Genomic DNA, 22,386 nt, shown 5'->3' with positions numbered 1-22,386 from the left:
TTCCTTTCTTGTTTTGCTTTTCTTAAAAAATGTAACCATCCTGGTGGGTGAGGTGATATCACATTGTGATTTTCATTTGCATTTCAATGCAATTTACAATCTGCTAGAAATAGCATTGTTCTAGAAAATTCTATTATCATTTTTGTGACTTTGGGTCTTAGCTGGATTTGTCAAAAAAAAAAAAAAATCAGAGCTAGATAGAAGTTAATGTTGTGAAGGCATATTTTATTTGAGACTATTGCCATAGGGAAAGAGAGACCTGAGGGTAGAAAAGGCTTCATTCCATATATACCAGGAGATTTGTAAGCCAAGGAGAAGAATATCAGTGGGTGGAAAATTGCTGAGAGGAGACAGAATTTTGGGAGTATTTCTGTCTGTCTGAACCAACCAACCTAGCAGGATTCCTGCTGAAGGCAGGCTAGAGTGATCAGATGTCAGTCATGGGGCACTGAAGAATTATGATCAAATATTGAGGTGGTCAGATGGTGAGGGTGGAAAATTCGTGCTAAACTACCTTTGCAGAGTTATTTTTTAAAAATGAATTCTATAAGGAAGTGTACACATTGGCATAGGAGAAGAAACTTGATTAAGTTTGGCAGAGCTAAGAATCTTTGATCTTTCATAGTATCAAATAATACCATGGGAAAAATTCTCCAGTTACACATAAATCCACATTAGTCACTACTACTCTGATAAACTTCTTGGCATTCTAACCTCTGGGAAGAGACATCAGTTTGGAATTTCCAAAGCTTTACCAAACATTTTTTTTTAAAGCACTCCACTTCCTTCATTTTCAGCCAGAATGGTAATTTCTATTGCATCTAAGTCAATCAGGACTACAGTGTGCTAGAGTAGAATCACCCACCCAAGAGCATTGGATTTGTGGGTAGGATGTGGAAAGGGCTTTTCACCAAACAGCAGGCAAAGGCAGTACACAAAGGCACATTCTAAAAGCACTTGGAGGAAAGACTCAGAAATTCTGATTGCCTCAAACCCGGATGGGCACATGGTGTACAGATGACCCAGGATTTCATTTTGTGATAATCTCAAAGATCATAGAGATGAAATAACTTTGTAACCCTGTGGTTGAATCCAAACAACATAGAAAGTGCTCCCATGTCACATACATGGCTTCCATCATATATTTGCCTAAGGTTAGTTCTACATCATATTTGTAAATCTGCGGTATGATTTCCTGTGGATTTTCAGTGCCTGTCACAGGAGGACCAAAATATATCTTATGGATCTGTTAAGTTTTTTTTATCCCATTAAGATGATTCATATGGTGATATTTGCCAGCTTTGCAAAAGAATATAACTCTCAAGTGAATATATTCAGTTTCACAGAGTTGATTTTTAAAATTGCTTATAGTCAAACTTTTTTCATAGAAAAGTTACTACTCAGTAACATATGATCTCATTAGTCAGAATTTCTTCAGGGTCACTTTACATTTCTTAATATTTTGGACCAAGGAGACCTTTGAGAATTCGATGAGAGCCTTGGCATTTTCTTACCAAATTAAGATATTTAAATGAAACCACAGTTTTCCATATTTTCTTTAGGGAATCAGTGAACACCCCCCCCCCCCCACACACACACACATGCATGGTCCTTAGATCCAATGACTTTACTTTAAAACTGTTGATCCAACCCATATAATGTATACACAAATTTTTCAGTTTAAAGTGATTTTATATTTGTATTTTTCAGGTACCTGTACAAGAATGAAATTCATGAACTAGATAAGCAAACGTTTAAAGGACTCGTATCCTTGGAACAGCTGTAAGTAATAGAAATATTCTAATTGAATCACTGGTGGTTATGGTTAAACTAGAAAACATTTTAAAATGCAATTGTGTGACAGTTGAACAATTATTTCAAGCTTTGTCATCAAGTTTGAATGCCTGAATATTCAGTCATCACTTGGATAAAAATCAGAACATATGATTGAGTTGGCCTGAAGGCAGGAAGATAGACAACTCAGTTAGGATCTCAACTTCTTTGTTTGTTGCAGGACTTTGGGAAAGTTACTTTCCGTAGGCCTCTGTTTCTAAATCTCTGAAATGCAGATATTTCTGCTGTGATTTGATTAAGCTTAGCATGCAAACAGACAAGTTTATGACTTGCCACAAAATAGTCATTTTGCAAAAGTTATAGTTGTCCTTTTACTTACTTTATGAAATAAGTTCCAAATTTTAACTGATGTAGGAATGCCAAGAACATGAGATACAACTTCTCATCTTACAGATGATATAATCAAATCCAATGTTAATTAAATGACTTGCCCCAAATTAAAAGTCTGTGACATGATTACAACTCAGACTTGACTTCTACCTTAGGGCACTTTTCAGCATTTGATGCCTCATATAAACCTCAGATTCACCTGTCAGAATTTCAATGTGAAATATGAATTCATCAATATAAAAAAGTTATATTATCTACTCACAGTGCTATTGAACTGCAACTTGATGTTTTATTCAGAGATTTCTCTCAGTTGTACGTGTATGCAATACAGATTCTAATTAGACATTTGAAGAGATTTCCCCCCACTGATGACAGGTGGTGGATATTTTTTAAACTCAGGTATGTAGAATGTGTCCTAGTTTTTAGTTGTTAGTGAATTCGTTTGTATCAGAAGTGTTTGACTCCCAATTTTGTTTTCATTTTCATTGTGGTTTCTTAATTTCAAAACCCTATTTGCAATCATTTCTCTAATAAACATGTTTAGTGACATTTGGATTTCTTTTTCTTTGAAAGCCAAAGTGTTAGACTGCAGTATTAAAATATGATCAACCATTGAAATATATATTTTTAAAAATTATCATTGCTTTTACTTTCTTTTATTAATTAATTTTATTTTACATGATTAGCAAGATATCCCCATAATAAAGGGTATTTCTTCATCTTTTCCTTAAAAATTGTGTAATGTATTAAGTAATTTTTTGCTGTGTTGCAGAATCCTCACACAAAGCAAATGTAAATTCTTTTTATAAAAAATTTATTTATTTGTTCTAATTTGTTATACATGATAGCAGAATATATTTCAATTCATAGTACACATATGGAGTACAATTTTTCATGTCTCGGTTGTACACAAAGTAGAGTCACACTATTCCTGTCTTCACACATGTACCTAGCTTAATGATGATCACTTTATTCCACCCTATTTCCTACCCCCAATGGCCCTCCATTTTACTTCTTCCCCTTTTCCCTATCTAAAGTTCCCCCATTCCTCCCATGTCCCCTCACCCATGCACATTATGGATCAGAATCCACTTATCAGAGAAAATATTTGACCTTTGGGTTTTTTTTTTTTTTTGGATTGGCTTACTTCACTTGGCATAATATTCTCCAACTCCATCCATTTACCTACAAATGCCAGAATTTTATTCTCTTTTAATGCTGAATAATATTCCATTGTGTGTGTGTGTGTGTGTGTGTGTGTGTGTGTGTGTTTATAATAGTTTCTTTATCCATTCATCTATTGAATGGCATCTAGGTTGGTTTCACAATTTAGTTATTGTGAATTGTGCTGTGATAAACATTGATGTGGCTGTGTCCCTGTACTCTGCTGTTTTTAAGTCCTTTGGGTATAAACCTAGGATTGGGATAGCTGGATCAAATGGTGGTTCTATTCCAAGTTTTCTGAGGAACCTCCATACTGCTTTCCATATTGGTTGCACTAATTTGCTGTCCCACCAACAATATATGAGTGTGCCTTTCTCCCCACATACTCGCCAACTCTTATTGTTGCCTACATTCTTAATAACTACCATTCTGACTGGAGTGAGATGAAATTATAGAGTAGTTTTGACTTGCATTTCTCTAATTGCTAGAGATGCTCAACATTTTTTCATGTATTTGTTGATCAATTGTATATCAACTTCTGAGAGGGGTCTGCTCAGTTCCTAAGCCCATTTATTGATTGGGATATTTGTTTTCTTAGTGTTAAGCATTTTGAGTTCTTTATATATTCTAGAGATTAGTGCTCTGATGTGTGAGTGGTAAAAATTTGCTCCCATTCTGTAGGCTCTCTCTTCACCTCACTGATTGTTTCTTTTGCTGAGAAGAAGCTTTTTAGTTTGATCCCATCACATTTATTGATTCTTGATTTTATTTCTTGCACTATAGGAGTCTTGTTAAGGAAGTTGAGGACTAATCTGATATGATGAAGATTTGGGCCTACTATTTCTTATATTATGTGCAGGGTCTCTGGTTTAATTCCTAGGTCCTTGGTCCACTCAAAGTTGAGTTTTGTGCATGGTGAGAGGTAGGGGCTTAATTTCATTTTGTTGCATATGGATTTCCAGTTTTCCTAGCACTATTTGTTGAAGAGCCTATCTTTTCTCCAGTATTTGTTTTTGGCACCTTTGTCTAGTATGAGATAACTGTATTTGTGTGGGTTTGTCTCTGTGTCCTCTATTCTGTACCATTGGTCTACAGTCTATTTTGGTGCCAATACCATGCCATTTTTGTTACTATTGCTCTGTAGTATAATTTAAGGTCTGGTATAATGATGTCACCTGCTTCACTATTCTTTCTAAGGATTGCTTTGACTATTCTGGGTCTCTTATTTTTCAAGATGAATTTTGTGATTGCTTTTTCAATTTCTAAGAGGAATGTCATTGGGATTTTGATTGAAATTTCATTAAATCTGAATAGTGCTTTTGGTAATATGGTCATTTTGACAATATTAATTCTGCTTATCTAAGAACAAGGGGTATCTTTCCATCTTCTAAGGTCTTCTTCAATTTCTTTCTTTAGCATTTTGTAGTTTTCATTAAAAAGATATTTCACCTCTTTTGTTAAATTGATTCCCAAGTATTTTATTTTAATTTTTTGATGCTATTGTAAATGGGATAGTTTTCCTAGTTTTTCTTTCAGAGGATTTGTCATTGATGTACAGAAATTCCTTTGATTTATGGGTGTTGATTTTTGTATCCTGCTACTTTGATGAATTCATTTATTAGTTCTAGAAGTTTTCTGGTGAAATTTTTCAGATCCTCTAAGTATAGAATCATGACATTGGCAAATAGTGATAGTTTGAGTCTTTATTTTCCTATCTATATTTCTTTTTTTATTGGTTGTTCACAACATTACAAAGCTCTTGACATATCATATTTCATACATTAGATTGAAGTGGGTTATGAACCCCCAATTTTACCCCAAATGCAGATTGCAGAATCACGTCGGTTACACATCCACAATTTTACATAATGCCCTATTAGTAATTGTTGTATTCTGCTACCTTTCCTATCCCCTACTATCCCCCTTCCTCTCCCCTCCCATCTTCTCTCTCTACCCCATCTACTGTAATTCATTTCTCTCCTTGTTTATTTTCCCATTCTCCTCACAACCTCTTATATGCAATTTTGTATAGCAATGAGGGTCTCCCTTCATTTCCATGCAATTTCCCTTTTCTCTCCCTTTCCCTCCCATCTCATGTCTCTGTTTAATGTTAATCTTTTCTTCCTGCTCTTCCTCCCTGCTCTGTTCATAGTTGCTCTCATTATATCAAAGAAGACATTTGGTATTTGTTTTTTAGGGATTGGCTAGCTTCACTAAGCATAATCTGCTCTAGTGCCATCCATTTCCCTGCAAATTCTATGATTTTGTCATTTTTTATTGCTGCATAGTACTCCATTGTGTATAGATGCCACAATTTTTTTATCCATTCATCTATTGAAGGGCATCTGGGTTGGTTCCACAGTCTAGCTATTGTGAATTGTGCTGCTATGAACATCGATGTGGCAGTATCCCTGTAGCATGCTCTTTTAAGGTCTTCAGGGAATAGTCCGAGAAGGGCAATAGCAGGGTCAAATGGTGGTTCCATTCCATCTTTCCCAGGAATCTCCAAACTGCTTTCCAAATTGGCCACACCAATTTGCAGTCCCACCAGCAATGTACAAGTGTACCCTTTTCTCCACATCCTCGCCAGCACTTGTTGTTGTTTGACTTCATAGTGGCTGCCAATCTTACTGGAGTGAGATGGTATCTTAGGGTGGTTTTGATTTGCATTTCTCTGACTGCTAGAGATGGTGAGCATTTTTTCATGTACTTGTTGATTGATTGTATATCCTCCTCTGAGAAGTGTCTGTTCAGGTCCTTGGCCCATTTGTTGATTGGGTGATTTGTTATCTTATTGTCTAATTTTTTGAGTTCTTTGTATACTCTGGATATTAGGGCTCTATCTGAAGTGTGAGGAGTAAAAATTTGTTCCCAGGATGTAGGCTCCCTATTTACCTCTCTTATTGTTTCTCTTGCTGAGAAAAAACTTTTTAGTTTAAGTAAGTCCCGTTTGTTGATTCTTGTTATAAACTCTTGTGCTATGGGTGTCCTATTAAGGAATTTGGAGCCCGACCCACAATATGTAGATTGGAGCCAACTTTTTCTTCTATCAGACGCAGAGTCTCTGATTTGATATCAAGCTCCTTGATCCATTTTGAGTTAACTTTTGTGCATGGCGAGAGAAAGGGATTCAGTTTCATTTTGTTGCATATGGATTTCCAGTTTTCCCAACACCATTTGTTGAAGATGCTATCCTTCCTCCATTGCATGCTTTTAGCCCCTTTATCAAATATAAGATAGTTGTAACTTTGTGGATTAGTCTCTGTGTCCTCTATTCTATACCATTGGTCCACCCGCCTGTTTTGGTACCAGTACCATGCTGTTTTTGTCACTATTGCTCTGTAATATAGTTTGGAATCTGGTATCGCTATACCGCCTGATTCACACTTCCTGTTTAGAATTGCTTTTGCGATTCTGGGTCTTTTATTTTTCCATATGAATTTCATGATTGCTTTATCTATTTCTACAAGAAATGCCGTTGGGATTTTGATTGGCATTGCATAAAACCCGTAGAGAACTTTTGGTAATGTCACAATTTTGATGATGTTAGTTCTGCCTATCCATGAACAGGGTATATTTTTCCATCTTCTAAGATCTTCTTCTACTTCTCTCTTTAGGGTTCTGTAGTTTTCATTGTATAAATCTTTCACCTCTTTTGTTAGGTTGATTCCCAAGTATTTTATTTTTTTTTGAGGATATTGTGAATGGAGTGTTTTTCCTCATTTCCGTTTCAGAAGTTTTGTCGCTGATATACAGAAATGCCTTTGATTTATGCGTGTTGATTTTATATCCTGCCACTTTGCTGAATTCATTTATTAGTTCTAGTAGTTTCTTTGTAGACCCTTTTGGGTCTTCTAGGTATAGAATCATGTCATCTGCAAATAGTGATAATTTAAGTTCTTCTTTTCCTATTTTTATGCCTTTAATTTCTTTCGTCTGTCTAATTGCTCTGGCCAGTGTTTCGAGAACTATATTGAATAGAAGTGGTGATAGAGGGCATCCCTGTCTTGTTCCAGATTTTAGAGGGAATGCCTTTAACTTTTGTCCATTTAGAATGATGCTAGCCTGAGGCTTAGCATAGATAGCTTTTACAATGTCAAGGTAAGTTCCTGTTATCCCTAGGTTTTCTAATGTTTTGAACATAAAGGGATGCTGTACTTTGTCGAATGCTTTCTCTGCGTCTATCGAGATGATCATATGGTTCTTATCTTTAAGTCTATTGATGTGGTGAATAACGTTTATTGATTTCCGTATATTGAACCATCCTTGCATCCCAGGGATGAATCCTACTTGATCATGGTGCACTATTTTTTTGATGTGTTTTTGTATTCGATTCGCCAGAATTTTATTGAGGATTTTTGCATCTAGGTTCATTAGAGATATTGGTCTGTAGTTTTCTTTCTTTGAGGTGTCTTTGTCTGGTTTCAGAATCAGGGTGATGTTGGCCTCATAGAATGAATTTGGAAGAGCTCTCTCTTTTTCTATTTCCTGAAATAACTTGAAAAGTATTGGTATTAATTCTTCTTTAAAGGTTTTGTAAAACTCCACTGTATACCCATCTGGTCCTGGGCTTTTCTTGGTTGGTAGTCTTTTGATGGCTTCTTCAATTTCATCCATTGATATTGGTCTGTTCAAATTGTGTGTATCCTCCTGACTCAGTCTGGGCAAATCATATGACTTAAGGAATTTATCGATGTCTTCACTATCTTCTATTTTATTGGAATATAGGTTTTCAAAATAATTTCTAATTGTCTTCTGTATTTCTGTAGCATCTGCTGTGATATTGCCTTTTTTATTCCATATGTTAGTAATTTGAGTTCTCTCTCTTCTTCTCTTCGTTAGCATGGCTAAAAGTCTGTCGATCTTATTTATTTTTTCGAAGAACCAACTTTTAGTTTTGTTAATTTTTTCAATAGTTTCTTTTGTTTCAGTTTCATTGATTTCCGCTCTGATTTTAATTATTTCTTGCCTTCTGCTACATTTGCTGTTGTTTTGCTCTTCCTTTTCTAGGGCTTTGAGATGAAGTGTGAGCTCATTTATTTGTTGGTTTTTTCTTTTTTTGAGGAATGACCATCAGGCGATGAATTTTCCTCTTAAAACTGCTTTCATTGTGTCCCATAGATTCCGATATGTTGTGTCTGTATTTTCATTTATCTCTAAGAATTTTTTGATTTCCTCCTTTATGTCTTCTGTAACCCATTGATCATTCAGTAACATATTGATCATTTTCCATGTAATGTAGGATTTTTCCTTCCTTCTTTTATCATTGATTTCCAGTTTCATTCCATTATGATCAGATAAAATGCAAGGTATTATCTCCACCCCTTTATATTTACTGAGGGTTGCCCTATGGCATAATATATGGTCTATTTTTGAGAAGGATCCATGTGCTGCTGAGAAAAAAGTATATCCATTTGATGATGGTTGATATATTCTATATATGTCAGTTAAGTCTAGGTTATTGATTGTGATATTGAGTTCTATAATTTCTTTATTCAACTTTTGTTTGGAGGATCTGTCCAATGGTGAGAGAGGTGTGTTGAAGTCACCCATAATTATTGTGTTGTGGTCTATTTGATTCTTGAACTTGAGGAGAATTTGTTTTATGAATGTCGCAGCACCATTATTTGGTGCATAAATATTGATAATTGTTATGTCTTTTTGGTGAATGGTTCCTTTTAACAATATATAATGTCCTTCTTTATCCCTTTTGATTAACTTAGTCTTGAAGTCGATTTTATTCGATATGAGGATGGCCACCCCTGCTTCCTTGCGAGGACCGTGTGCGTGGTATATTTTTTCCCATCCTTTCACCTTCAGCCTGTGTATGTCTTTTCCAATCAGATGTGTCTCCTGGAGGCAGCATATTGTTGGATTTGTTTTTTTAATCCATGATACCAGCCTATGTCGCCTTATTGGAGAGTTTAAGCCATTAAAATTTAGAGTTACTATTGATATATGGTTTGTACTTCCAGCCATGTTTGATTATTTATCCTTTTTTTAATTTAGTTTGTTTCTCCATGATTATCTTTCCCCCCGCCCTCTGTCTTTACCGAGGCACTTCCTACTGATGGTTTTGGTTATTGTTTTTCATTTCTTCCTCGTGTAGTGTTTTGCTCAAAATGCTTTGCAATGCTGGTTTTCTGGCTGCAAATTCTTTTAACTTTTGTTTATCATGAAAGATTTTTATTTCGTTGTCATACCTGAAGCTTCATTTTGCTGGATACAGAATTCTTGGTTGGCATCCATTGTCTTTCAGTGTTTGAAATACATTGTTCCATGACCTTCTTGCTTTCAGTGTCTGTGATGAAAAATCCATTGTTAAGCTTATTGGTTTACCCCTGAATGTAATCTGTCTCCTTTCTCTTGTAGCTTTTAATATTTTCTCTTTTTTCTGTATATTGGATATCTTCATAACAATGTGTCTTGGCTTTGGTCTACTGTGATTTTGTGTGCTCGGTGTCCTGTATGTATCTTCAATTTGTATATCTGTTTCCTTTTTTATTTCTGGAAAGTTTTCTGTAATTATTTCATTCAGCAGGCTACTCATTCCCTTGGTTTGAATCTCTGTACCTTCTTCTATCCCGATGACTCGTAAGTTTGGTTTTTTTATGTTATCCCATAACTCTTGGATGTTTTTCTCGTGATTTTTTACCAGCCTTTCTGAGTTGGCTAGACTGTTTTCAGGATGATATATTTTGTCTTCATTATCTGACGTTCTGGCTTCTACTTGCTCCACTCTGTTAGTGATACTCTCAATTGAGTTTTTAATTTGGTTTATCATTTCCTTCATTTCTAGAATTATTGTTTGATTATTTTTTATAATCTCTATCTCCTGATAGAGATGGTTAACTTCTTCTTTTATCTGTTTATGTAATTCATTCTCAATGTGTTCTTTCGCTGCTTGAATTTGCTGTCTTTTATCCCCTTTAAGGTTCCATTCCATCTGTCTAATGTGTTCCTTGAGTTCTTTATATGACCATTTTTCTGATGACTCTAGGTCCTCCTGAATATTTTGGCTGTCCTGCATTGTTTGTACTCCTTTTCTTCCTTGATTTTTGAAGCTGCTCATGTTACTTCTTGTTCTGTTTGACTGCTGAGTTACTGTTTACTCCTATAAATTTATTAGATGCTTGGGAGGAAAGGTATTAGAAAGGAAGGGAAGAAGTCACTAAAGAGAATGAGAGTAAGCAGGTAGAATTCAAGGAAGGGGGATAAGATAATTGAAAAGAAATGAAAAGACAAAAGAAGAAAAAAATAGGAAATAAAAAAAGAAAAAAAATTAAAAAATAACAAAAGAAATTAAAATTAAAATTAGAAGAAAAAAATTTAAAAAAATTGTAAAATAATTTAAAAAAACAAGAACGAAAAATGAAAATGAAAGAAAAACCCAAATCAAAAAAAAAAGAGAAAAGAAAAAAAGAAAAAATAATAATAAATGCAGTCTTAGAGTTTGATTAACTTCTCTTCCAGTAGGGGGCGCTGTGCCCACCAGGCCAAGTTTCTCCTGTCAATACGCGGGAACCAATCGCTGTGCAGCAGCTCCTCCCAGACTGGGCGAGTCTCCAATCCTGAGTGCCTAGGGCCTCCTCTTGTGTCTAGTCACTTCCCACTTTTCCTCTAGCCAGGCCCCTCTCACGGGTGCCGCTCAGCACAATACTGGCTACATGCCAGGTCTGCTGCTCCCGGGAGCCCTGTTTTCATGAACGACTGGGCACACTCTTCCAGTTTGCCATTCCCTCAGACCCTAAGTTTGTAGAGCTTGGGGCTGAGAATCCTCCGCAAATTTTACTTGCCCTCCGGTAGCCACGCCCCCGGTAGCTGGTGTAAGAGACCTCAGCTGTCAGCACTGGTGGGAGTGGTAGTTCCGTGCCGCGGGTCCCGAGCCACCTCTGATTCCCTCGGTCTGGCTATCGTGCTCTCGGGAGAGCTGGGAGGGGCCCTTACGGGAGAGCTGGGAGGGGCCCTTAAGGTTTCCCCGATGTGTGGAGAGGGAAGGCTAGGGAATTACACACCTGTATCCGCAGGTTTCAATGAAGTCTGATGACGTCAGTTCTCTGCCATGGTGGTATCTCTTGCAAATGGCGACAGTTCGTTTCCCTTTGCCGGGCGACCAATGCAACAGGTGGGTCCTTACTGTCTCTCCCAAGCCCCGTTTCAAACCTGTGGCCACTACCTATGAAGGCTCGGTAGGCATTTACCTCCGTAGGATGAGAAGGGCTGACCATTTGTTTTAGCCGGATGGATTAGTGCTGAGTCACAGCTGTTTGTCTTCGGGAAGCAGGCGAACGGGAGTTTGAATTCAGCCGATCCGGGCTCAGTGTGTGTTCTGAGAGGCCCAGACTGTTTGCCCCAGATCCATGTCAGCTCAGCATTGCCTAGTGATCCTGAGCAAACAGATTTAGGTTGTTTACGACTCCCTATGCCTGCACAGCTGAAGAGGTCAGAGACTTGATCTCTCTGCGCCCGCCGCCATGTTGGAATCTCTATATTTCTTTAATTTCTTTCATCTATCTAATTGCTCTGGCTACAGTTTCATATACTATGTTAAAAAGAAGTTGTGAAAGAGGGCATCTCTGTCTTGTTCAGGTTTTAGAAGGAATGCTTTCAATTTTTCTCCATTTAGAATGATGTTGGCCTTGGGTATAGGTAGCTTTTACAATGTTGAGATACGTTCCTATTATCCTTAGATTTTCTAGTGTTTTGAACATGAAGGGATGCTGTATTTTTTAACGCCTTTTCTGCATTTATTGAGATGATCATATGATTCTTATCTTTAAGTCTATTGATGTGATGAATTACATTTATTGATTTCCGTAAGTTGAACCAACCTTCATCCCTGGAATGAACCATACTTGATTGTGGTTCACTATCTTTTTGATATGTTTCTGTATTCGATTTGCCAGAATTTTATTGAGAATTTTTGCATCTATGTTCATTAGAGATATTGATCTGAAATATTCTTTGATGTGTCTTTGCCTGGTTTTGAAATCCAGGGTGATATTGGCCTCATAGAATGAGTTTGGAAGTGCTCCCTCTTTTTCTATTCCCTGAATTAAATTGAAGAGTATTAGCTCTTCTTTAAAGGTCTTGTAGAACGCAGCTGTGTATTTATCTGTTCCTGAGGTTTTCTTGGTTGGTAGGCTTCTGATGGCATCTTCTATATCATCACTTCATATTGGTCTGTTTAAATTTTATATATCATCCTGACTCAATTTGGGCAAATCACAGGACTTAAGAAATTTGTTGATGCCTTCAATATCTTCTATTTTATTGGAGTATAAGTTTTCAAAATAATTTCTAATTATCCTCTATATTTCTGCAGTGTCTTTTTGTGATGTTACCTTTTTCATCATGTATGTTAGTAATTTGAGTTTTCTCTCTCCTCTTTGTTAGCATAACTAAAAGTCTGTCAAATTTCATTTATTTTTTCAAAGAACCAACTTTTTGTTTTGTTAATTTTCAGTTTTCTTTTGTTTCAATTTCATTGATGGTCAGCTCTGATTTTAATTATTTCCTGTCTTCTACTACTTTTGATGTTGGTTTGTTATTCTTTTTCTAGTGTTTTGAGATGTAATGTTAGGTCATTTATTTGTTGACCTTTTCTTCTTTTAAGGAATAAACTCCACTCAATGAAATTTCCTCTTAATACTGCCTTCCTAGTGTTCCAGAAATTTCAGTATGTAGCATCAGTGTTCTCATTTACCTCTAAGAGTTTTTTAATCTCCTCTTTGATGTCTTCTGCAATCCATTGTTCATTCAATAGCTTATTATTTAGTCTCCAGGTGTTGGAGTAGTTTTTATTTTTTATTTTATCATTGATTTCTAATTTCATTCCATTATGATCTGATAAAATGCTAGGTAGTATCTCCAATTTTTTGTATTTGCTAAGAGTTGCTTTGTGGCATAATATATGGTCTATTTTAGAGAAAGATCCATTTACTATTGGAAAGAAAGTGTATCCACTCCCTGATGGATAAATATTCTATATATGCCTATTTAATCCAAGTTATTGATTGTATTATTGAGTTCTATAGTTTCTTTGTTTAACTTTTTTTTTGGAAGATCTATCCAGTGGTGAAAGAGGTGTGCTAAAGTTACCCAATATTATTGTGTTGTGTTCTATTTGACTCTTGAACTTGAGAAGAGCTTGTTTGATGAACGTAGATGCTCCATTGTTTGGGGCATATATATTTATAATTGTATGTCTTGTTGATGTGTGGTTCCCTTAAGCAGAATAAAATATCCTTCTTTATCCCTTTTGATTTACTTTGGCGTGAAGTCTACTTTATAAGATATGAGGATGGAGAAACCTGCTTGTTTCTGCAGTCCATGTGAGTGGTATGATTTTCCCAACCTTTCACCTTCAGTCTGTGGATGTCTTTTCCTATGAGATGAATCTCTTGAAGACAGCATATTGTTTGGTCTTTTTAAAAAATCCAATCTACCAGTTTATGTATTTTGATTATGAGTTTAAGCCATTAACATTCAGGGTTATTATTGAGACATGATTTGTATTCCCAGTCATTTTTGTTTATTTTTGATATTTTACTTGACTTGGTTTCTCCTTTGATTGGTTTTCCTTTAGTGCAATACCTCCCTTTGCTTATTTTCAGTGTTGTTTTTCATTTTCTCCTCATGGAATATTTTGCCAAGGATTTTCCGTAGTGCAGGCTTTCTAGTTGTAAATTGTTTTGATTTTTCTTTATCACAGAAGGTTTTTATTTCATCATCAAATCTAAAGCTTAATTTTGCTTGATATGATTCTTGGTTGGCATCCATTTTATTTCAGAGCTTGGTATATGTTATTCCAGGATCTTCTAACTTTAGGATCTGTTAATATTGATCTCCCCCAATACAAAACATATACAACCTTAAACCAAATATCAGCTATTAAGATATTTATGGTTTTGTGACAGTATACAGAAACGTTGAGTCAATTATTATGTACAAAATGAACAGCAGGTTTGCAAAAGGGTTTACAGTTTCTGATGGTGGACAAAGAGAGAACTGGGGGGGATGTAGGATGAGAAGTTAAGAAGGTAGGAGATGAGGATATAGAGTTACTAGATCTTAGAAAGCATGAAAGAGGAATCTAAAGAAGTTGGCTAATAGTAGGTAAAAAGAGAGAATGTGATTTGGAGAGACAAGTAAATGGGAAGAAAATAGAGAACAACAGCAAAAAAAACCCAAATATAACAATTAAGAAAATAAGAAAAATATGAAAATAGGAGATAAAAGAATATACAACACAACTGTAATATACTATTCACACATCCTAGTTCTCAGTAGCCTAATCCATGAAAAGTACTTGGTTTCACAAATGTAGGGGATGTGAGGGTGGCAGAAGAGAGAGAGAGAAAAGAAAAAAGAAAAAAAGAGAAAAGAAACAAAAATCCCAAAGGAAAATTAAAGGATTATTTCTAAGGAGTTCAGTATCTTTCCTGCTTCTCTTCTCATCCAATAGGTGGGGTTGTCTGTTTGCTGGTATCTCCACCCTCCGGAAGGTGAAGGTTATTAGGGTGGGAGGGTTGGTCTTGGGTGCAGCACTTCTGGAGGAGGGGCATAGCACTTGCTGTCCTGATGGGAGACTGCATCCCAAGGATCTCCTTTGAGGGGCCTGTTCGTGTGATGTGGGAACCTGGTCTTATATCACCTGTAGAGTTCATAATTCCCCGTCTCTAATTTAGTCTCTAAACTCACTTACCCCCACCCTTTCTACTTCCTAGTAGGAATCTCTCTCTCCAGTGGTCTTGTGCGCTGTGCCCTGGGGCCTGTACACCTATTGCAGAGGGCTGTTTTGTATCAGGCAGATCAGGACAAGGTTTTGCAAGCTAAGGACTGGCCATGTAGTTGCAAGCACTGTACTGGGTTAATGGCCGCAGGGGAGGGGGGAATTGGGGGACTATGAGTACCTTGATATTGCTTCTAGGTCCCAGCTGGTGTCCCAAGTTGGGAGTTGCCCCAACTAAAAATGGCAATTGTGGTAGCAGGGAAAACCCAAGTTAGCCACAAAGGTATCCCATAATGGAGGTGGCTACTTTCAGAGATGGGGTGTTGGGTCGGGCTGGGTAGTGGCGTTGGGCAGTGTATTCAGAGATGCAGCTCTGTGGTATGCAGTATTGTGGCTGGCAACAGTCTCCAGACCCTCTTCAGTGACCCCAGGTGCAGGCAACTCTAGCAGTGGTTGCATTGTACCAAGATGGAGGCCCCCGGGAGAGCCCCACACTGATAGATGGGTGTCCACACAGGAGTGGCGGCTGGGGTTCCTGTGTGGAGACTAATGCTAGGGGTCCTGCTCAGCATGGTGACTGGGGTCCTGTGCGGACATGGCAGCTGGGATTCCTGCAAGGGAGCAGTTATTGAGGGTCCTCTAATAACTCGAAGAGAAATAATATTCCCACTACTTGAATCCCAGGCCACAGAGTGACACAGAACGCAGCCTCCCTGTAGCCTGCCATTTTGGATCACTAAATGTAAATTCTTTAACAACAAGGATAATGAACAAAATGCTTATCAATGTTAAAAGTGTTATATTTTATTTTCATCAAATATATATGCATGAGTGATTTATAAAATTAGTATATGAAAAGTTCTTATGCCCATTTAAAGAGCACAGAATTCTCATTAATAAATGCTTTATATTTTGATAGCAATGGTCTTACTAATGTCAAGTAATGCTCATGTGTAAAGCATTTCTGCTTTCTGTTTTTAAGCACAATTCCACGCTCTTGTGAATTCCTATTCAAAAGGGATTTTTGGTACCCCCAATGAAATATATAATCCTTGAAATTTTTCATAATTCTAATCATAGCTCCACAATGCAATTTTACTTTAGTTTATCTCCACAAAACTACAGTGAAACTTGAGATGACTGAGATTTTTATTCTTTAAGATCTATTCACATTGCTTTTATTTTAAGGATTATATTTTACCTAATCATTTTAGGCTTAGATTGCTTTTTAAGGAAGGCAGGGATACATATTAGATGTGTGCAGCAGACTTGACAGTTGTAGGGAGTAGCAAGGCCAATTGTACTACTGACAAGATCATTCACAATCAGCATGAAAAATACACTCCTCGATTTTCCTGTAGTCTTCAGGAGACAGCCTTTGATCCTAAAACGTGAGGGCAGGAAGTGAGGAAGGGATATTAAAAAAAGATTCGTAAATTTAATTCCTTTTTTGATCTTTTTGTCAATTGAAAATTTGACAAGTTACATTCTTTTTCAAGGATAAACATTGTCTCTGTGTTGCATGAGATTATTTTCTGTGTGTTTGGCTATATGAACATAATTTCTTTTAATATGTTAATAAGGTCATAGACTAAAACAAAAAGTGATTTTATGCATCTATTAGGCTTAGTTATTTCTAAGAAAAACTTGCTTGTGTACTAATTACATAAGGGTAATAGGTGGTGTAGGGAGGGGAAATTATCTCTGTGAGAATTATAACCATGGATTTTTATGTAAGAAAATAGAATTGTCCCCTTTTAGAAGTATGTAATAAAATGAATATACTTGTGAATATATAATGAATTTTGCCAGATGTAAACACCTTTTGCTAAGGTGTAATTCTCTCTAATCATACTTATCTTGCTAACCTAACACCAGAAGAATACAGAATATTTTTTCAAGTGAAAAAGGACCATTCATCAAGACAGACCATATTCTGGGCAATGAAAGAAATCTCAATAAATTTAAAAGGACTGAAATAACATGTATTTTAAAATCAAAATATAGGATAGGAAACAAAAATAGAAAATTATCATGAAAATTCCCAAATATTTAGACCTAATAAGTAATTGATGTGTCAAAGAAATCATAGGAAAAAATGTTTTAAACTGGTTAAAAATGAAAACACAATATATTGAAATTTTGGGTGATGTATCTGAGGTAGTAGTTAGATAAAATTTATAAAATTAAATATTTAAATTTGAGAATAATAATCTCAAATTACTGATGCAAGCTTCTACTTTAAAAATCTAGCTGGGTGTGATGGTCCACACTTGTAATCCCAGTGGTTCTGGAGGCTGAAGCAGGAGGATCATGAGATCATAAACCAGTCTCAGCAACTTAGCCACATACTTAGCTACTCAGCCAGACTTTGTCTCTAATAAAATATTTTTAAAAGGGGCTGGGGATGTGGTTCAATGGTTAAGCACCCCTGGCTTCAATTCCCAGTACAGAAAGAAAGAAACAAAGAAACAAAGAAAGAAAGATAACAGAAACCTTGTATTCAAAGTGAGCAGAAGAAAGAAAATAATAGAGATGGGAATTGAAATCAAAGATCCAGAAGACAGAACACCAACAAAGAAATGTCTAGAATGCAACATTGGACCCTGAGTAGAGCAGTAACATTGATAAAGCTTATGCCAAACTATTAGAACAAAAAGGAGAAGACACAAATGATCCGAGTCAAGAATGAGTGGAGGAGCACATCACTACAGATATTACAGAGAGTAAATAGACATAAAGGAAATATCATGAACATTGTCATGACAATACATTTGGTAACAATGTCATGAAAAGAATTATGAAAGGTACAACTTATGTAAAGTTCATTCAAGAACAAAAAGATAAAAGGTAAAACAGTTCCAGTTAAAAACAAAACAAAACTCTAGGCCCAGATGTATTCACTAATGAATTATAGAAGACCTTGAAGGAACAAATAAATTTAATTCTGTATAAATTCTTTCAGAAAATAACGAAGGGACTCTTTCCAACTCATTTTGCAAGTTGGAATTTATTTTATGGCACCAAAGTCAGGCAAAAGCTTTATGAGAAAAGAAAACAACAGGCTTATATCCCTAGTAAATTTAATGCAAAATTCCTTAATCAAATATTAGAAAATTGAGGTCAGTAATGTATGAAAGGGATAATGAATGTTTTTTTTAAAAAAAACAAAATATAATCCATTGTATTTACAGATTAAAGACAAAAGATCATTTGAGCATCTCCATATCTACAGAAAATGCATTTGGCAAAGTTTCTTATTCATTCATGATAAAAACTTTCTGCAAAGTAAGAATATATAGGCGCTTTCTCAGCCCGATAATAGTTATCTAGGAAAGGTTCATGGCTGTCTTCACACACAACGTTGAAAGGCTGACGAACAAAGAAAATGTGTCTGCTCATATGACTTCCACTAACATTTTACTAGAGATTCTCAATTACTGTATTAAGAAAAGAAAAATAAGTGGAAGATATTCAGATGGAGAAAAAACTGGGTATGATTCATCCTGGGGAAGAATTCCTATCTATCTGTGGGTCCATGAAACTAGAAAACAGGTTACCTGCTATCAAGAATAACAGTTATAGATATTTTCATTCTAAATGGGAGAAAATGAAGGAATAAAGAACCATCCATTCCAAGCAAATTCAAGACTTCATGGGGAAAATTACAGTAGGTTTCACAGCTTACGATGCAAGCTTGTTACTCTACCCTCTGTGCCCAATACTCTGCCCTCACAGTCAGTCTTCCTTTCTTGAAGAGAAAATGCTTTCAGTGAAGTAGCTTTGTTTGGTTGCCTATAGAATTTTGGAAGTCCAATAAAGAATTTTATTTTTTAAAATTATTATCACTTTGTTGTGTCTCTACTCCTTTCAGCTCAAACTGTCATAGTGTTTTACAAAAATAACATCTTCACAAGCCTTGTGGGTCTCCACTGCCTATGTTGAGGATTCACATCATTAGAGAAGATGTTCCACAAGACAAGAAGGCATTCCATAGCCCCTTTATGGAAAATTTCTAGTTTCTACTGAGATTTGGTTAAGTGAATCATGGGCACATCCTTAAGCTCTTCAGAAGAATGATGCCATTGGTCTTCTCTTCAGAGCAACTTTCCTGGCCAGTGCATCTCTTGTTATTGTCATCTTTTGGAATATGAATGAGGTGAGGATTTTTCAAGTCAAATGTAGATTCTTTTTAGCTTAACAGCACCTTCCTCAATTTGCCTCTTTCCGCCCACATTTGGCTGTAAGCACAAGAAGAAACCAGGCCACCCGTTCAACACTTTACTTGGAAATATTCTCAGCCAAATATCTGAGATTGTTGTTTATAAGTTCTGCTTACCACAGAACTGGAAAACACAATTCAGTTCAGCTTTATGTCAATATATGGCAAAGAGGACCTTTCTTCCAGTTTCTAATAATATATTCCCGTTTCCTTCTCCAGAAGTTACTCCATATTTCAATTGAATTCTGTTTATAATGATATAAATTCCCCAAAACAATAGAAGCTTTTCTACCATGTTCCTTACTTCTTTTAGAGCCTTCACTAGTAGTCTTTTAACATTCATATTTCTTCTAAAAGTACACTGAAGGCAGTCTATACTTTTCCTATCATGCTTCATAAAATTTTCCCTATTCTATCCATTATCCAATAGCAAGGCCACTTCAACAATTTTAGATATTTGTTATAGCAGCATCTAATTTCCCAATACAAAAATTTGTATTTTGGTTTGTAGGGTTTTCAAAATCATAGAGCTTTCTCTCATTGCATCCTGTCTCTATCTCTTTGAACACTGAAAATTATCAAATCAAAGACAATCTAATAAATGAAAAAACACAATCTTGTTTTGTTGCATATTCTTTCCAAATTGATCCATAGCTTCCATGTAATTCCCACCATAATCTCAGAGGGTTTGGGGGGATATGAGTGAGGAATGGTTAGAAATCAACAAGTTAACACATATGAATGCAAACATTTTTTGAAAAGAAAATGAAGGATGGAGACATTTCACTCTCTAATTTCAAGATACTTCGAATCTAAAAAAAAAAAAAAATCGAGACTGTGGTATTTCCATAAGGATAGATACATATATCCATGGAACTAAATATAGTGCTCAGAAATAGACTTATACATAGACATTGAAGTGCTACTTTGACAAATGTATCAGGAACATTCAATGGGTAATGGATACTCTTAGCAAATAATACTGCTCTAATAATTGAATATACATATGCAAAATTTTTTTAAAAAGAATCTGATTTGTATTTCACATTTTATACAAAAATTAACTCAAAATAGACCTTACACCTAAATAGAAGAGCTGACAGTGTGATACTTCTAGAAGACAAGGTAAGAAAATGTGCTTGTGACCTTATGTCAAGCAAAGATAGCTTGGATAAGACACAAAAAGCATGAAACCTAAAAAGAAAATATTGTTAAAAAAAATTGATAAGTGGAGGAAAAAAACAGGTGTTTAAAATACACTACCAAGAAAATAAGACCAGCTACAGGCTGGGCAAAACAACAACAACAACAACAACTTGAATCTGCTGATGGACTTCAGTCTAGTATATAAAAGGGACTTCTAGAGGCTGGGGTTATAGCTCAGTTGGAAGTGTGCTTGCACAAGGACCTGGGTTTGATCCCCAGAACCACAAACAAACAAAGAGGGACATCCACAATTCAACAATAAGAAAAATAAGTTAATTTGAAAATGTGCAAAATGTTTGAACAAGACAATTTGTCAAAGAATAAATATGATTGTCAATAAGCACAAGGAAAGAGGCTCACTTCTGTTAGTGGTTAGAGAAATGCAAGTCACAACCACCATAAAACACTGGTTATGCATCTCTTAGTATGGCATAAGCAGACCGAACCTGTCAAATGTTGGGGAAGCTGTGGAGCAATTGGAACTATCTCATGCATTTCCTGGTAGTAATTCAAAATGGTACACAGTTAGCTTGAAAATTCTTTGGCTATTTCTTCAAAAGTTAAACATGAAGAAGAATACATAGCTATTCTACTTGTAAATACTTACCTCCAAAGAAACAAAAACATATTTCCTCAGAAAGACTGCTCCTCAACTAATTATAGCACCTTTATTCATAATAGCCCAAGCTGGGAACAGCTCAATGATCTCCATCAACTAATGAATGGATAAGTAATTTTAGAACATCCAAATAAATATAATACTACTCAACAACAAATAGGGACAGATTACTGACATTCACTACAACTTGGATACATTTCAGATGCATTAAATTTAACAAAAAGATCCAGATAAGTCAGTTTCCATATGGTCTTATTACATTTATATGAAATTGTGGGAAAGGTAAAATTATAACCCCAGAAAGCTGATCACTAGTATCCTGGGGCCGGTGCTGGGAGGATAGGATTGACTCTGCAGGTCATGAAAGCACTCTATGGGGTCATGAAAATGTTTTACATCATGATTGTATACATTTGTCACATAATGACTACATTTATCACAACTAATTTATTTGCCTACTTAAAATTGGTGGAATGCTAGTACACATAATAAAGGACAAATAACTACCTCACAATTTACCAGAGCAATTGTACACATTTACTCTTATTCCTGATTTTGATTGCCAAACCTACTTGTACTGATTTATAGTATGTCTTCAGATCAGATAATAAAATGTCTTTAATGTTAGTTTCTTTAACATTTTTTACAACCTCATATATATTTTAGAATTAGCTTATTTCTAATCATATTCCCACTTTAAAAATGCCCTCTGAGTTCTGATGGAATTATATTAAAGAAATGTGTCATTTTGTTGGAACTTCTGTCATTAAATATACTATAAACTTACTCAAACTAGAGGGAATAAAATGGGTTAACTTTGGGTAGAATTATACCAAATAAGAAATTTTTGTTACTTAAATAGTTTGGGTAGAATCAAAATCTATTTCAGATTCAAAATAACCTCCTGGATACCTTGGATAACTGTTGTGCCTTTCCTAGGAGCTGAAGGACTTGAGGGCAGGTGTGTAGTCATCAGAGGTGGCAACTTGACCTTGTTTTTGAGAATCAGTAAAAGTCTATTTTTTTAGCACCTTTTTAGTAATAGTTCTGTTCTTGCATTATTTATTCACTTTTAGGGGCAGGCACTGGGGATTTAACCCAGGATCTTGTGTATGCAAAGGAAGTACTCAACTAAATCCTCAGTCTCATTCTCAATTTATTTAATTTTGTCTTCCAACTGGCTTTGTGACAACTTTAAGATAATATTGTATTAATATTTTCTCATCAAATGTTATCTAGTGTTGACTCCTGAGAGAA

At 35.7% G+C, this 22,386-nt stretch overlaps 1 protein-coding gene across 1 annotated transcript in view; it reads left to right on the top strand.

Moving 5' to 3' along the window:
- The window catches only part of PXDNL (peroxidasin like), a 489,071-nt gene that overhangs the window by 275,947 nt on the left and 190,738 nt on the right, over positions 1-22,386 (top strand). The window contains exon 4 of the mRNA XM_081265922.1: positions 1,711-1,782. Coding sequence (XP_081122048.1) covers positions 1,711-1,782 — 72 coding nt within the window. The remainder of the gene's footprint in view (positions 1-1,710; positions 1,783-22,386) is intronic.

Source organism: Spermophilus citellus (genome assembly GCF_964194105.1).
Source record: "Spermophilus citellus genome assembly, chromosome: 14".
In the NCBI taxonomy this organism is placed as follows: domain Eukaryota; kingdom Metazoa; phylum Chordata; class Mammalia; order Rodentia; family Sciuridae; genus Spermophilus; species Spermophilus citellus.
Note: the sequence above shows the minus strand (reverse complement) of the source record. Positions and strands in the feature narration are given on the sequence as shown.